This window comes from Cyprinus carpio, chromosome B14 (genome assembly GCF_018340385.1).
Source record: "Cyprinus carpio isolate SPL01 chromosome B14, ASM1834038v1, whole genome shotgun sequence".
Classification (NCBI taxonomy): domain Eukaryota; kingdom Metazoa; phylum Chordata; class Actinopteri; order Cypriniformes; family Cyprinidae; genus Cyprinus; species Cyprinus carpio.
In genome coordinates, this window is record NC_056610.1 from 9,031,057 (window position 1) to 9,049,589 (window position 18,533).

Consider the following 18,533-nt stretch of genomic DNA (forward strand, 5'->3'; position numbering starts at 1 on the left):
GAACGACATGGGGGTAAGTGATTAATGACACAATTTTCATTTTGGGGTGGAGTAACCCTTTAAGCATAAAAATGAACAGATTGTAGCTTCCCAACCACTCCAGCAGACATAGTGTCATTTGTCAGATTCAGATAAACAGGCATCCATTACAGCAGATGAAAACCTTAGTTGAACAGGGCTGGATGGAACAAGATAAAATACATCACCCCTCGTGAGTCCCACACGGTCTTTATCAGAACCTGACACGGGACCGCAGGGGCACAGAGCTTTAATGAAGTACAAATCCACATTAATCGTGTCTCTTCAGACCCCAGTGGTTCAAATACCAATTCCATAATGTAAATCCTCAATTTGCATGTATGCCATGGCAGGATTTTTCAGTCATTTGTGTGAGGTGACAACATGTGCAGCTGAATTTCATGGTCTGTTTCATAACCTTTCCATCCGGCAATAAACTGCAGCAGAACAGACGCCATCTGAATGGAGAACGACAGAAAGCGAGACATATCTCAGCCAACTTTAAAGAGTTCCTGCGAGAAACGGCAGGAATGTGATCCTAAATGAGGCAGAAACTCATCAGAGGAGGTCTGGAGGAAATGCCTTGTGCTGTTTCGCGTGTAAATAACATCCATCCATTATTAATTGCAGCCTGTGCCAAGACCTGCTACTCGACACATATAGCGATGCCAGAGGTCAGACAGCTCATCACCTGCCCTGTGCACCAAGGCTTCTTAAATAGCTTTTCTCCCCATTTTTCTCGTTTCACAATGTTTGTGCTAAGCAAGCCAAGCAACTACATGATTTTTATTTGTCCTCCTTACGCTAAACTTTGATACTTAATGGAGATCATGGTTGCTAGGCGACACTGGGGTAAAAGTTGCTTTACAAGGTGTTCGTCATAAAGCCATGTCTGTGTGTGCATGAATGAGATCTCAAGCATCAAATGCAGCTGTTGGTGGGCAGGTAAACCTTTATCTGTTGTCGAGCTCAGGGAGAGAATACTTATAAAACATAAATCCCTGCTCATCTGAGACGGAGATGAACAACAGTTTGAAATGGGAGGCCAAATTATTGTTGGTCTGTCGTGAATGTGTTTTATGATGGAGCTGTGAACGTTTGTGGAGTACCTTTGGATGTAAGTCATGGCTATTATGGTACACTTACATCTTAAAGACATAGTTCAGCCGAAAATTAGAAATCTATCTTTATTTACTCACCTTCACATCGTTCCAAAACTGTATGACTCACTTTCTTCTGTGAAACAGTAAAGAAGGTAAGAAATGTTTTGGCAATGCAATGGAACTCAAATAGATTCTGTGTTCTTCAAAATATATATATATATATATATATATGATATATATATATATATATATATATATATATATATATATATATAGACTTATGTATATATTCTTCAAGTCATCACAATTTAGACCATATATTTAGGACTTTTGTATTGGTTTTATTTGTATTTGAAAATTAAAAAGTTCTTGATGTTACATTTCATTTTTTTTCTTTTTTTTGTCTTCAAATCCACTGTTTTTTGTTTTTTGTTTTCTTTCTTTCTTTTCTTTTTCTTTCTTTCTTTCAAGCTTTCTTGTCTTTCAATGTATGATGGTTTCCTCAAGAAATGGAAAGTACCTTAAAGAAGATATTTTGAGAAATGTCTCAGTTTTTGTCCATACAGTTGGAAGTCAAATGGACTCCAGTGTTGTTCGATTCCCAACATTCATCAAAATACCTTCTTTTGTGTTCTGCAGAAGAAACATGTCATGTTTTTAACCACAAGATCACAATTGTATGTGTACATGGGGTTCTTGGGTTGGCTTCATGTGTGTTTAGACTTTAAAAAGTTCTTTGTTACATTTTAGTTTCTTCAGATCAGTGTTTCTAATATTTTAATGTTCTAGTGCCTGATGGTTTTCTATGTAAATAGAAAATATCTTACATAAAACGTCTCTTCTTTTGATTGTATCTTGAAGATGTTTTTGTCCATACAATAGGCTTCAATGATGTTCTTCTAAAGATCTTCTACAGAACAGAAGTCATAATGATTTGGAACCGTTTTCATTTCTGGGTGGACTATGCCTTAAAGGGGTACTCCACCCCAAAATGAAAATTGTGTCATTAATCACTTACCCCCATGTCGTTCCAAACCCGTAAAAGCTCTGTTAGTCTTCGGAACACAATATAATTTTGGATGAAAACCTGGAGGCTTGAGACTGTCCCAAAGACTACCAAATAAATAACAGTGTCAAGGTCCAGAAAAGATATGAAAGTCGTCATCACAGCAGAATACTGTATCTGCCATCAGACATGCAATCTGGGTTATATGAAGCGACAGGAACACTGTTTGTAAGCGATGAAAACAAAAATAACGACTTTATTTAATAATTCCTTTGTCAACAGTCTTTTCTGTGTCTGTCCATATCACCGTATACTGTGTATGCTCTTCTGTGTCATCCACGCCACAAGGATGCAGTGTTTCTACATGTATTTAGCTTTGATTTGAAATTAAAACAGTGCATCCTTGTGGCACGGATGATACAGAAGAGCATACAAAAATTAAATCGATATGTTAATTTACAAAGGAGACCGTTGACAAAGGAATTATTGAATAAAGTCGTTATTTTTGATTTAAATTGTGTTCTGAAGACGAACTGGAGCTTTTACAGGTTTGGAACGACATGGGGGTAAGTGATTAATTACAAAAATTCATTTTGGGTGGAGTATCCCTTTAAGATAACCATTTTGTGTGTATATACATATAGGGTATATCTATATATATATATATATATCTAGATATATATATATTATATACATATAGGGTTCTTGGGTTTGTTTTCATTTTGGGTTGGTTTTTCAGTTAAATTTTTGTTAATTTTCTTTCAAATGCATATAAAATCACCATTTTGGGCGTATACAATGTTCTTTTATTTGGGTTTATTTAATGTGTGTTTGGACATTAAAAGTTCTTGATGTTAATTTATTTTATTTTTTTCAGATCACTTTTTTTAATGCACCAGTCAGTCCATGATGATTTTCAAATATAAGTTACCCTAAACAGTCTCTTCTTGTGACATCAGACTATAAAAGCATTTTGCCCTATATAGAAACTTAAATTTTGAAGGCTGGTGGTCAGTTCCTTTTTGCTTTTTCCTTCACACTTTACATTTGTGTCCTATAAAATTCTAGATCTTACTAAGAAGCCAAACTAACTGCACATTTGTATTTACACCAAAAACTGCACTAAAACATCTGTTCCACTAGTTGCATCAAACAGAGTTGAAATCTCTTTGTATGAGTGGCCTGACATGGCAAAATTGACTCAAACAATGGCGTGAGTTTGTGGTGGGAGGATTTGTCTGGTTCTTGTTTGTCTGAGTGTTTGAAAACAGTCATTATTTCTGCATTTCTGTTTGGTGCTGCTATGGTAGACTTGACGAGAGCTGTAGTCTTCTATTCAGAATATGATATCTCTGATACGTGTTTAATATGGAAGTCAAGTCGTCTCTTCTCTTCCTCCTGCGTGGGCTGTAACATGTCACTGTAATATAATTAGTCCAAGCAGTTAATCAATATAAAATACATTCTGCTTTCATTGTGGCTTGACCTTCTGGTTGACTTGGCGCTGTCAAATCCAATGAGTGTGTGTCATGGAAGGAAGGAGTATTGCTGCTGCCATTGAAAGAGTGAATTTGTTAATAACAAAGATAAACTGCACATCATTGCTTGAGAGGAGACATGTTGAAAAACAAGGGAAACAAGATTAGGTCTTTAATTAGTAGTGTTTGCGAAGTCAAACATTACTACTGTATTATTATTGCTTTGGGTAAGTGATCTGAACAAACCCCTGACTAGCGCTGCAAAAGGGTGGAACATTTCCAAAGAAATTTTGGAAACTTTCCAGGAATTTTTGGAAACATGGAAAATTTCTGAAATTTTCCCCTTTTCCTTTGCAATCCTACACCTAACACTAAAAATTAAACGTTGACGTAATTCTGTGCTCCAGATAGAAATGATTCCTAAAATTATGATTTTGTTATTTTACTATGTGATCAGAAAAGTTACAAAAGTGACCAGCATCTAGAAACCCATCAAAACCCTTGCATAGCAACATGCTAAAAAGTTGCAGATGCATTTCTATGGATATTGTATAGAGTTAGTTTTGGACATTAAAAAGTACTTTATATTACATTTTAGGTTCTTCAGATCATTGTTTTGGCTTCTAATTTTTAAAAGCACCAATACATGATGGTGTTCTGAATAAACAGTATAAAGTCTCTTTATAAGACATGACACTATAAAATTTTTGGCTCTTATGTGATAAATTATTCCCTTCTATGAAAGTAGCATTGGATTAAATCGTCTGCTAATTAAATGTAATGTAAAAACCACTCAAAACATTTTAGCTGTCACAAAATTTGGTGTAGGATTAACCTCAAAAGAATTTTCATTATTGCTAGTAAACTTTACAAATAAATACAAAAACACACTGAATTAACTACAGTTCTGAAGTAAAAAGCCTTAAGTAGTATTTTCTTGTAAAACATACTCCAGTAATATTTCTTTACAGTTTTGCAGCATCCTTACAATACCTTAGCATTATGGCAGAGTTTTGTTTTAGCAAACTGCACCCACATATCAACTTGAACTCACACTGCATTTCATACCCTAAAAATGTCTAAAACATCTGATGTGTTCTTGCCACCAGACACTGAAGTCTTTTTCATTTTATTCAGCTTTTAAGGCACGCTTCCAGTTTGTGTCCTGTTCCAGATGAGTGCGTGCTGCTCATCCTGATTTTGAATAGTGAAAGCGCTGTTGTTGTTAAGTTATTTGGCACTTCTTTGTCTCCGGCTTCCTGTTTGTTTCTCCTGGGATTTCTTAGATCTGCCGGTGCTGCCATGTGCCAGTGAGACTCTGCACCGGAGAACAGACAACGCCGAGATCTGCTCTTGACAGAGAAGTATACACTTTACGCAGAATTGTTCTGTTCAGTCTTTCCCATACAATTATAATAAATGGGGACTGAAATGTTTCAGCTTAAAGATGACATAAAGCAGTATTCAGATAAAAATAGCCCATATGTTTTGTTGGAGCCCATATGTCTTATGTTGCTTTGTGATGTTGGTGCGTCCATTTTAAAGCTTGAAAGTCTGCATTTGGAACTAAATGAGGATGAGTTGGGTGAACTGCACTGAACTGGGTGTAAGCGCTGATTTGAGATTTGATAAGTGCTTTTATTATTATTAATCTGAATAACCAGTTGTTCCGCAAAATAATATAGTTCATTAGCTGTAGGCTGTTTGTGGTTGTCAGATAATATAGCAACTTGTTCTTGGCATCTTTTGAAGATGTATCATATTTAAATGTCTTTTGCTGATTTGTTTGGCCTTGGGTTGTATTTGTCAGTCTGACAGTCTTCAAGAGCTGAAGATGTTTAATATGAACACGAAAGTTAGAAATTCTGAAACTCCCTGTATGAGGCAGGTTTACTCATTTTTTAGACCAGCTGGCAGACAAAGGTGGAAAAAGAAACTCTTGTCGAAGCCAAGGCTTGCTTACTGCTAAGAAGCAGAAATATATTTTTTGATATTGCTGAAAACATGTCCAAAACCTTGAACAGTACTCTATACACAACCCTGTTCTTAACTTTCAGCCCCTTGAAGCTTTACTCAGATGGGATGGTGGTGGTACAGAAGCGAGCCAGGACAGGTTCAAGTAAGGGTGACTTATGTCCAGCATCTCAATGGCCTTGTGCAAAAGGCTGTAAGTCAACATGAAGTTTGAATTCATAATCTTTCATCAAAATAACTCTCTGAAAGTACTTTGGCTGATATTGCTTAAAGGCCATATAGGCTATTGGTTAATATTTATCAATTTGTTAAAGAAATGGCACCCAAATATAAAGTGTTTGAAAATATATTCACTTTCAGGCCATCCAAGATGCAGATTAGTTTGTTCCTTCATCAGAACAGATTTGGAGAAATGTAGCATTAAATCACTTGCTCATCAATGGCTCCTCTCCAGTGAATGGGTGCCGTCAGAATGAGTGTCCAAACAGCTGATAAAAACATCACAGTAACCCACAAGTAATCCACACGACTCCAGTCTGTCAATTAACACCTTAGAAGCGAAATCAAGATGTTTTTATCTTCAAACCACATCTGGCTAAATCCTCTATCTATAATATTGCCTTCTCCGGTGAAAAAGTTGTCTCGTCTGAATCAGGAGAGAAATATGCACCGATCAAGCACTGTTTACAAGAGAAAACAGCTCAAAACGGCACTGAACAAATATGTTGGTGGATTTTGATATGAGAGGACAAACGGGAATGTACTTTTTCACTGGACAAAGCAATATTATGAGTATATGACAAGAATTGATGGTTTGAAGTAACATGCAGCTTTTCACTTCACAAGATGTTAATTAATTATTCTGGTCAGCTGTTTGGACTCTCATTTTGATGGCACCCATTCACTGCAGAGAATCCATTGGTGATGGCAAGTGATGTAATGCTCAATTTCTGTTTCCATGAAGAAATAAACTCGTTTGAGAGAAATAAACTCATCAATACTGTACATCTTCGATGGCCTGAGGGTGAGTACATTTTCAATTTTCATTCACCCAAAAATGAAAATTCTATCATCATTCATTCCCCTTCGTGTTGTTCCAAACCAGTATGACTTCTGTTCTTCTGTGGAACACAAAAGAAGATATTTTGAAAAACATCTGAAAGCCTTTCTAAAATATTGCCAAAAACTACTTATGCAATACTGCAAACTCACATTCAATCTGGCTTCATTCTGGTCTGGAACAGCAACTTTGCACAATCCAGTCAATTCCTAGCAGATATTCTCAGAAATACATCATTCTACAGTAGTAAAATGTAAGAAACATACAAAAATATCCAAAGTCTATGTTTCCAAAGCAGTTGCTATAAGAGCAGTGTTTTTTTTTTTTAGCTTAAAAAGCATCAACATGCAGTGTCTAGGGAATTGCACCGGGAGCATTTTCACAATGCTTCGTAGTCTTGAATGTCGCGTTTTGTCTCGGCATGAGGTGCAGACACGAGACGCAAGCGAGACCGCCTCTCACCCAGAACAGCATTTAATTGCAGTGATTACCAGCATTACGGAGATAATTGTTAGATTCTATGGTTCAGATTGGAGCTTTTGGGGATAATTTGCGCTGTTTTAATGTGTATGTATTGGCTTGATAAACTGGTTTCTCCAGGGAATCGAGAAACAGCCCTTCTCTCTGCAGGGCGCTTGAGGGAATCAGCCAGTCTTGAAATTGCCCGTCCTAATTTCACTTCTCGACTTCACGTCACTACTTATGAACTTTTAGCTCAGACTATTTCTCTTTAATACGTATTCAAAAAGATTTCTATGACTAAGAATAACTAGCTTTTGCTACAGTATTGTCTTTTCTGGTTGACTGCAGTCTTTTACCATTGGCAGCTTTGCAATTTTAACAACTTCCACAAACCAATTATCTGTAAAATTCAAACTTTTTTGTACTGTACATGTTCTTTTTATTTGGAAAGCTCCGATTCTTGGCTTTGAGGAGACAAAACATTGGCTGATGGTAGTTTGTCTGCTCCATATGATATAAAAGCATAACATGACTTCAGCAGCCAGCAGAGCAGAATGTGTTCATGTGGATTTGGTGCAACATGCTCATTTGTGAGACAAAGAGTCAATTTTCCGTCTGTGCCTCTGTCTCTGGGGTGTGTGCAGATGAAAATCTGCTGCCATCAAACACCTTTCAGCATCACTTGCTGCGACACACAAGGCACTCCCAAAAATAGGATGCATTTAGTTGCGCATGTGGGACACGTCTGCTCTAAAGAACCCGTAAAAGATGAATCATCTGCACATCAGACACTTTTTAAAGGTGACGCAGAGACTCGCTGAAGATCCACCCAACCATTCAAAAGGTCCTGCAATGAAAAATACAGCCTTTGTGACTTTTTTTCTCCCATTTAGCAAACAGGTGCATTAAGATGTAGTTGAACCACTTGAACACACTATAGACTGTCTACAGCAGGAGTCTGGGTCTCACTGCATTTGAATTGGTTTGAGATGGAATACAAAGTTATATTTATATACACACAGTGGTGGGCCAAATTATTAGAACATTAATATTTATACCATCTAATTTTTTTAATCAGTTAAATAATAAACAGCTATATTTAGCTGTAGTGTTTCAGTAGGAAATATCAATTTACATTTCCAAGCATTCATTTTGCCATTAATTGTAATAATCCAGTAAGATTTTTGTTTGCACAAGTAGTCTGACAACCACCAGTGCTGCACACAGAGATCTGGTCTCATCATTATCTAGTCTGTCTGGAAAGACAAGAAGAAACAGAAGAAACTGAGACATACTAAATCCAGAAGAACTGTGACAACGTCTCCAAGATGCTTCAAGAGACCTTCCTGCAAGGCCAGTGCTCCATACTTCCTGTATGCAGTGCATGCAGCTGTAATGAGCTTGCATTATCTATAAACCTGAAGTGATTAGTGTACTAATTTCATTGTAAAGTTTCACCTGTCACACTGCAGTTTGTAGTGAACTAGAGATTTTAAAAAGAGACTGCTAGCCATGTCCACCATCTAAAACATAAATTTGTCCTTAAATATGCATATGCATTTTCAAATTGTGTTGTTGGTTTGTGCATTAACTATCCATTTACTTCTACAACATGGTACAAAAATCTAAAAGTTTTTATTTGACATTTTTCAATTTGAGGCATATCAAGGTTTACTTTATATTTTATTTTTTTGACCAATTGGCAGACAAAGGGTGGAAAGAAACTTTTGACAAAACCATGGCTTACTGACGCAGAGAAACAGGAAGTTTTCAGTGATGTCTCAGAGTTTTGGACCCCTCTGTATAAAGAGCTCCAGTCATGAATATACTTTTCTGTAGCGCCTGACGATTTCGCGCTGTTATCCTTGATATATTTAAACTGAGAGGATCATTTAAAAGCGTGACATCACGAAGAACACTCCGAGAGCCTCTGTGACACATTCAGTAGTTGGTAAGAGAGACCAGTAGGGGGTAGGATCGTTTTCCCCTGATCTCCAGCCTCAAGCAGCCCAAGTTCGGTCTCAGTGCTGCATGAACGCACAGCGAGAGGGGGAGGACACTTCCCTCTCCAGCATCAAACGTGAGGGATGCGCTTCATCGCCTTAAGGGGCTGGATGGATGGAGCGACAGGGTCATGAAGGTGACCGCAACCTCTGGTTTGGATTTAGGGGGCCGTTTCCGCAGAAGGAGCCTATCCATAATTAATAAAAGCGAGTCGGAGATCCTAGAACCGAAGCGCAACCACCGGCGAGTCATGTCACCAACTGACAGCGCTTCCAGAGGAGCTGACGAGGAGGACAAAGGAGGATGAAGGAGGCAGAGGAGGATTATAATGAAGCTGAGTGGCAAAGGACTGTGCACCATCGTCTCCAGCAGTCTGCTCTTCGTGTGCGCCGTGAGCGCCGTGGTCGTGGGATTCAAATGCATCGCGTTGGGCTCCAGGGTGCGAGCGCACTTTCACCTGGCCACCGCGGCCGGCGCGTTTTACTCGGGCATCCTGGTGACTCTCGGGCAGGTCCTGATTGGGGTGGCGCTGGTCTTTTGCCGGGGCAAGCCCAGATGTGCGAATTTCTTCCTCTTTGGGATCTTAGTGTTTCTTTTGGGGGTCCTGACGGCGTTCTCCGGCGCGGTGGTGGATGGCGACACGGTGTCCCTGGTGGAGAAGAAGTACGCGCACTATTGCCAGAACTCTGTGGATGTAAACCCGGCGTGCGACCGGCTCAAAGTGTACCAACGGTGTCTGGTGGTCTCCACTATCCTTAACACTCTGGAGTGCATCCTGGGGCTGATGAACCTGGTGATCATCAAGCGTTACCAAACGGCGCAGTTTCACCGGAGACGCCGGACGCAGAGGCGGAGCGCGCGGATCGTGCTGAACGAGGAGCGCGACTTCGCGGTCACGGAGTTCCAGCCGGTGTCCTACATCAATTTGGCTGTGTTTCACGCGTTGAACGACGGGGAGGTGCAAAGCCGGGGCCACCCGTCCATGGAGCTGCCGGGCTATTCGCCCGCCAATCCGGAGCTTAATCACACGTACCCGTTTTCTTACCCGCTTCACAACGAGTTGCCACCTGCCTACGAGGACATATTCCCTTGAGAAGCGAGCAGCGAATAGCAAAGAAGAGGAACCGAGTTGCAATTTTGCAGTGACAATCACGCATTCGGCACGCTGAACTTGGAATCGACACGATTATTTCTATATTACGGTGACCAACTGTTGCCTAATATACTTTTTAATTCAGTGGAGGTTACAGCCAGCGCTCTGAACAAACCCTACAGTTGTTGATAAACTACAAAACGAACCCATGAGAAGGTAAACGTACTGAAAGGATTAAATATACATGCAAAATTTGTTTTTTGACTGACCGATTGTATTCTCACTTCATCCCTTGTCTAAATCCCTAAGGTTTGTGTACAGGATTCCCATTGGACTTTTTGGAATTTTAAGGATCCTGATTTTCTTACAGTATTCCAGCAGGGCACAAAACAAAAAGAAGTTACCAATTGGGCAAAAAGAACAAATGAGAACGTAAACGTACTGGAAGTATACATGAAACTTTTTTTTGTTTTTTACTTTCCTGGTTGATTGTATTGCCAAATAATCCTTAGTCAAAATCCACCCAACCATAAAGGATATGTTTTATAGGATTTCAACATGTGGCAAAACAAAAAGAAGTTCAGGACAAAATGAGCCTATGATAAAAGGAAACTGAAAGAACATTTGTTTTTTGACTCATTGTTAGGTGTGTGATGATTTAGAACTAATCATTTAGAACCAGAATCATAATTGTGTTATTATTCCAACAAAATACCCAGAAAATTCCCAGAAGGGCTATTACGATTTGCAACTGGATAAAATGTCCCTGTAGAACATCAAAAGTATTCTGAAAGGCCTGCAATAAGACATCTTGTATTCAGCCTCATGATTTCTTTATAATCTCTTCATCCCTGATGTTTCAGACAAAAAGCCACTGCTGCTGCCCATATTAAAATGACAGGCAACAACAACAACAAAAAAGTACCTAACACCTATCCTATCATTGTCCAGTAGCAAGAAACCTATGAAATTCCAAATAGCACTCTAAGAATCAAATAAGAATTCCTGTAGGATTTTTCCTTTAGGATTAACACTAGGATTGACGTTTTATTGGGAATCCTGTACACAGTATTTTTTTGACTAGGGATGCACATGTATTTTCTCGATGTGGCTCTCTTGTTTTCCCTCATATTGCTTATGTTTAGCTTCTGAATAAAAGGTGTATGTACTCTCTCCTAATGTTGCTGTTGAGTTCAGGTTAACTAATGCATTTGTGCATGCAGTGCTTCTCGGGAGGTGACCGCATGTCTGCCTGCAGCAGGTGTTGCCATGGTTCCTTGACCCTTTTTCTACCTGCGTGTAATTAGATATGTAACAACCCAGTCTTTGAAATGCAGATTTGCTTGCTTTGTCAAGTTTGATCTGGTGTACAAAGCAAAGCAGGTTGTTTAATGTAACAAACACATTCATACGTTTCAGTTTAGCGTTTTAGAAAGATCTCTTTGAGTCCATCTGAATGGATTTCACTGAATGCCACGGGGACATTTTCAAAGAGCTGCGCTTTTCCTCTGAGGTATTATATGCATTACAAACACAAGAAGAATTTGCGTGAGTTCGGTAATTATTCTGAGTGGATATTATATGCTTTGGCACAACACCAAAACCTCTGATGAGGCTTTTCCCGATTAAAGAGATAAGCTTTTGTCTGAGACGTTACTGGAGCTGGACGTAGAGTGGGGTCTAAACGTCTGAGACCATGAGTGAAAGTGCTGCTATTTTCATAATGTTGTTTGCTTTAATAAGAGCAGCTCTGAAAACCTGGTGATCATGTTCTCCAGAATGATTTGAGATGGTCTAAAAAGCATTCTGAGATTTGTAGGATATGTGCAAATAATCTTAGTCAGAATATACACACTCTTGTTAAATATTTGCAATTTAAAAGGACTCTTTTCTATTTGAATATATTTTCAAATGTAATTTAATCCTGTGATGCAAAGATGAATTTTCAGCATCATTACTAAAGTGTCACATGATGATCCTTCAGAAATTATTCTAATATGCTGATTTGCTGCTCATTAAACATTATCAAAACAGTTGTGCTGCTTCATATCTTTGTGGAAAGCTGATGAGCATTTATTTGAAATATTTCATAACATAAATGTCTATACTGCCACTATTGATCAATTGAATGCATCCTTGCTGAATAAAAGTATTAATTTCTTTCTAAAAAAAATCATACTGTCCCCAAACTTTTGAAAAGTAGTCACCTAACAATCAAATGTATGTCATTTTCTTTGTTTTCTTTAATTCGAGAAGTCGGAACTGTTTTCCAGTTTTGAAGTATTAACTTGATATCACATTTTTAGACCCTACCCTATCTTGTGGACATTGTCTGCATTTATCAAAATGTGTTTTAGATTATTTTCTTCAACACTGAAACCACTTTAGCCTGTTTGAAGCTTGTAGTGAGTGATGGTGTGCAGTATTAGTGTACAGTACATGTGTATTTTTACTAAAATGAGACATCTTATCCTCAGCTTTGTGATTTGTTTTCCTCTTCCCTGAAATGTCAGACAAAAAGCCATTGCTGTTGGCGACATTAAAATGACAGGCGTTACCATTCAGACAGAAAATTTCTGCTTAGCAGAGTTGTGACTGTAGGATATTATTAATGTTTCTGCATCATGTTGTTCCAGAGTAATAGGAGAACATGCCCCTGAATGTTTAGCTGAAACGCACAAACAGCAATGCTTCTCTCTCAGCATATCCAACTTGTCAGTTGCTGGAGTTGTTTGGTTAGAAAGATGCTTAATTATGTAGTTACCATTTCTGCCAGCAGGGGCAAATGGAGCAATGTTAAATGAATAGTTCACCCAAAATTGAAAATTTGCTGAGAATGTACTCACCCTCAGGCCATTCATCATGTAGATGAGTTTGTTTCTTCATCAGAACAGATTTGCAAAAAATCAGAATAAAACAACACAATCACCAACAAATCCACCACAATGAATCTAAACAGCCAAAAAAAACACAAAAATCTGATAAACAACAACAATAATCCACACGAACCCAGTCCATCAATTAACAACTTGTGAAGCCAAAAGCTGTATGTCTATAAGAAACAAATCCATTATTAAGGTATTTTAACTTTAAAGATTTTACTCAAAATATGAGTCCATAATCCATAATAACACTTCCTACAGTGAAAAAGTGCAAAAACTCACATCAAAATCCACCCACATGGATTGGCATAACTAGTTGACTGGAGTCGTGTGGATTATTGTGATGTTTTTATCAGCTATTTAGACTCTCATTCTGACGGCACCCATTCACTGTAGAGGATCCATTAGTGAGCAAATCTGTTCCAATTAACAGTTAACAAACTACATCTACATCTTGAATGGCCTGAGGGTGAGTACATTTTCAGCCAATTTTCATTTTTAAGTCAACAGCTCCTTTTAACTAGCAAACTTGAATGTGACTGATCAGATATGAATGAACGGTGGCACTCAGGTAATTCAGTGAAATCTGCTTCATGCATGCTTGCCCTTTATCTAATAGCGACTGTTGCATTTTGCAGGAGAGGTTGTAAATATTTTAAGCAAATCTTTTTCACCCTTCTAAAGTTTGATATGCTATTGAGATCTAACAGTTCACATTTAGAGTGCATATACTTCCCAATTTCCCCAAGAGAATTTGCTCATCAATAGAACTAAAAGAGCTCTGAATATGTATTAATAGCCTAGAAGGGAAATGATGCCCCTTTGAAAATGGCAGTCGTGCAGAATAACAACTGCATGATGGGAAACCGAATACCGTCATTGTGTTTCTGAGGTGTAAGAAGCTTCCAGCTGTGAAAAGTGCCTTTTGAACGAATCCTTTAAAGATATATTTTGATAAAAATTTCATAGGGGTGATGTAAGGTAAGGAAAAATGGTAGAAAGTACATCTAAATTTAGGTAACATCAACTGGAAATGTTTTTGAAGGTCAGTGAAAGTTCTGAAATTGGTTGCACTGTTGTCTTTTCCATTCTTTTATGGCAGATCTTCAGAAATGGTTTAATTTAGCTAATGGAGGTGAGCAATGTGTAATGCAATTTACTTGTTGCCTCGTTCTCAGCCCATTTTCTGTTATCTATTATTCAAATGGCCAGGACAAGAAATCACAATGTTCTGCCCTTTTTAATTTGTTATTATGCCTTTTCTTGCACATATCTGCCTGCGGCCTTTAATTTTGATAATGAAATATACAGTCTAGTGGTTGATGCAAAATGTATTGCTTATTTGTCAGAAGAAAAAAAACTGTTTATATGAGTTAATTGTCTGAGATGTCGTGATTACTCTATCGTTGTTGTTATTCTTCAGATTCACTCCTGTAAAGAGACGGACCCTAAATACAGCTTTCTTTCTCAGTCTGAACTTTTCATGTAAGTTAAAATTGTCAACTGTACGTTCATATGGATTGCACAATTACAGCCATTCTCATTCAATCAGGACTGTATTTGTAAACTTCAATGGCACAATTGACTTGTAAAAAGCTTTGTTGAGTACTTTGAAGTCTTATAGTAGCTCCTCTTGATTTGAAGACTTACCTCTGTTATGTGGCACATTTCCGAGTGAAACAGGATATAGACAAAAAATGTAGGGCAGGACTTGATTTTATCCTTTTGGGAATTTATTGAATTGTGAAAAGTGGCTGTTATTTATCTGGCCCAGAGATGTCAGCGGGAAAAAGGAAGTGGTCATATTTTGATGAAAGCTTTGTTAGTTGGAATATCACTATGGAGATATAAAACGAAGGAAAACACTTACCATATCTTTTGTTGTTGATGTCAAACATCATCCGTCAGTCGAACTCTACCATATTTTGGACGCATTATTGAAGTAACATGTCAACATGGACCAACCAGAAATAAAAATATGCAAAATAAAAGAAAATACAACCCAAGCAACATTAAATATGAGTTTAGTGAGGATATACTTTGGTTAAACTCTACCATATTTTTCTTCACTTGACGAAGTTTGTCAAATAACATGCCAACATGAACAAACCATGAATAAATGTATGAAAAAAAGAAAAAGAAAGTACAACACAGGCAACATTAAATATGGATTTAGTGAGTATAAACTTTTTCTGCCGAACTGTAATGTGTTTTGTGTGGTGAATTTTTGCCAGCTGAAAGCATTAAACCATAGAAATGTAGTGTAATTACAAACACAGGAGCCCGTGTCTTGATCAAAATTTTGCAAATTGTTTGGCCTCTGGATGACAGATGTAAAACATTTCAGTGTTTGATTTCAAATTGAGTCAAATTACATGCCAACCCGGACGAACCATGAATAAAAATAGGCAAAATAAAAGAGAACACAACCCAAGCAACATTAAATACGGGTATAGTGAGGATTAACATTTTATGCCAAACTTTAATGTTTTATGTGGTAAATTATTGCTTGCTGAAAGCATTAAACCATTGAAATTTAGAGATATTATAAACACAAGAACTAAAAGACATAGATTTTCCAATTTTCCTGTTCAGCCTGTGTCTTGATGATAATTTTGCATATTGTGAGGCCTTTGGATGGAAGGTTTAACACATGTCAGTGTTTGACTTTTTAATGCATATTTAGTTTTGTATGCCTTTTAAAGGGGTCATATGATGCGAATTTAATAAATAAATTATAAAAAATAAATTTTCCATACCCTCCTGAAACAGCTCGTTCTAACACGGCCCTATATCTCTACGTCACTATGTGGGAAGATTTGCCGCCCAGATGTTCACGTAAAGAAAGAAGGCGTATTCTCATTGTAGTATTGTTGTTGCCGGCACCGGCATGTCGTATAGACGCTGTGTGTTTTCACTTTGTTTGGCCTTCCAAAAGAGGATGATATCCGCTTCGTCATGCCTGGAACTGATCAGTGCTGGTCGCTGAGGAAATATATCAACTTTGCACTGTGGATCGCAAAATGGGCTTTCACCGTGGATGAAGTGGCGTCCAGCCTGGGGTCGTCACACGTGTTTGCTGCGAGACGAAGGTATGCTCCTTCGTAGAATCCGTCTGCCGCACCGTTCTCAAGCCGCCCGTCTCTGCTCACTCAAGGCGTGTGACGCTGTTTCGTTGAGAAAGCGAAACTACTTTGTTTTTGCCTTCCAAAAGAAAACATGACTAGAAATCATGTTTATATCACGTTTATAATGGTTTTTATGTTTTTGTCTCGTCGCTCCGGCCAGACAATGCAACACAATATGTTAAGAGGTGTAACATTTCCGTCACACGCTTGAGGCGTTTGGCCAATCACATCACGCTGGCTAGCTGGCCAATCAGAGCACACCTCGCTTTTCAGAGAGATGAGCCTTGTGAAAATCAACACATTTCAGAAGGCGGGGCATAGAGGAGACTCAATAATGTAAAGTATGTGGAAACTAATGTGTTTTTTAAACCTTAAACTGCATAAAACATTCAATAACACCAAATACACAAAATAATGTTCTTTTTAGCAGCATCATATGACCCCTTTAAAATTACTTAATTCTGCCATATTTTGGTCTCTCGATAGAAGTTAGACAAATAAGAGTAATTAAAAACACAATAACTATATAAACATACATACATATATACATACATTTTCCAATTTTCCTATTATGTAAGTCTATGTCTTGTTATTTTTGCATATTGTTAGGCTTCTGGTATCTTTAAATGATTTCAAAGTTCAGTTTTGAGGGCATTTATGTTTATTTTTTTAAATGACTTAAATCTAACATATTTTGGTCAAACTCTACCATAATTTGTTGACTTAATAAGTTAGTCAAATTACATGCTAAATGGACAAACCATGAACAAAAATATGAAAAAGAAAAGAAAATATAACCCAGGCAGCATTAAACGTGTGTAGTGAGGATAAACTGTAATGTGTATTGTGCAGTGAGTTATTACCAGCTGAAAGCATAAAACCATTGACATTTAGAAATATTAGAAACACTGGAACTATAAATTCCAGTTTTCAGTCAGCTAGTGTTTTGCTAATAATTTTGCATAATGTTGGACCTGTGAATGATAGATTTAAAACGCAGTGTTTGACTTCAAGGGCATTTTTGTTTTTGTATGCTGAACGGTACTGTGTTGGGTCGCATTTGATGGACTTAAATCTGGACGAAACAAAACTAGCCTCTAGAATAACATACACTGATGAATGGTGCAGTAAATAGGGTCTGTATTTCACACTGGTTCTAAGGCGTCTCTTTAAGGCAGTAGAAGTGTGAGAATGGTTGAGATTCATAGTTGTGTGCTGCTGATTGAGCTCCAGCTCTGCAGTGAAATCTGTCTCTGCACAGGTGAACCGTTTCCAGCAAGGCAGATGATGAAAGAAGCGCCATCAGGGCTTCAGAGCAAACAGCGCTTGTTATGCACGAGCTGCCTCATGGACTTTGATGCTTCTATTTTTAGGAGTGATATATTTGCCTGTTATGTTTCACATGTGGCTGTGGGATTAAAGCACTGCTGGTGTGATGGAAGTTTATCCACTCTTGAATTAAGCTTTTTGTTTTAGACGTTAAAGCTCTACCCTTCCATCAATGTGACAAAACGTGTTTTAGATCTTGTGTGTGTCTTAAGTATTTAGGCTTATGCCTATCAGATGAATCTAATGAATACATGTCCATTCAGGGCAGATTTCAGTGGGAAGAAATAAGATTATATTTTGCATTAAAAATAAGGCCTATTTAAGGCACATTTTCCAAACAAATTGATAATATTGATAATTCATTTATTATATATTATATTATATATATATAATATAAATTTGTCTAGTATCTATAATATATCATATATATATATATATATATATATATATATATATATAATATATATATATATATATATGATATATATGGTAGCATATATATAATATAAATTAGATTTTATTGCATTTCAGTATTATTTTCATGACAGTTGATCTTATGTTCACATTTAAGTTTTGTTATTTTAGTATCAGTCAATTAAAATTAAAAGTTTTAGTCATTTTATTTTTTTCAGTTTATTTTAAGTTTCATTTAAATTTTAAAGTTTTAGTCATTTTTGTCATCTATATAGTTTTTTTTTATATATATTTTTTTTAATTAAATTATATTTAAATTGTTTATTTATTTTAGTACATCAACTTAAGCTAAATGAGAAATGTTGCCTTGGCAACTATCTTAAATAAAGATTTTTTTTTAAAATGGTTTTAGTTACAGTTTTAGTTAACTATAATAACTGAAAAGTATTTTTTTTTTACTTTTTGTAATCTTTCAACAATATTTCTTACCATAATAATAGTGAGAACTGGTGAAAATGTCCCATGAATGCGTAAAGACAATAGTGTCTCAACACACACACACACACACACACACAAAAAAAA

At 37.2% G+C, this 18,533-nt stretch overlaps 1 protein-coding gene across 1 annotated transcript; it reads left to right on the forward strand.

Moving 5' to 3' along the window:
• Window positions 1–8,850: 8,850 nt before the first annotated feature.
• On the forward strand, window positions 8,851–11,109 carry LOC122139610 (transmembrane protein 271-like). The gene has a single exon (XM_042737965.1). The coding sequence runs from the start codon at window positions 9,434–9,436 to the stop codon at window positions 10,196–10,198; it is 765 nt and encodes a 254-aa protein (XP_042593899.1). The 5' UTR covers window positions 8,851–9,433; the 3' UTR covers window positions 10,199–11,109.
• Window positions 11,110–18,533: the final 7,424 nt, after the last annotated feature.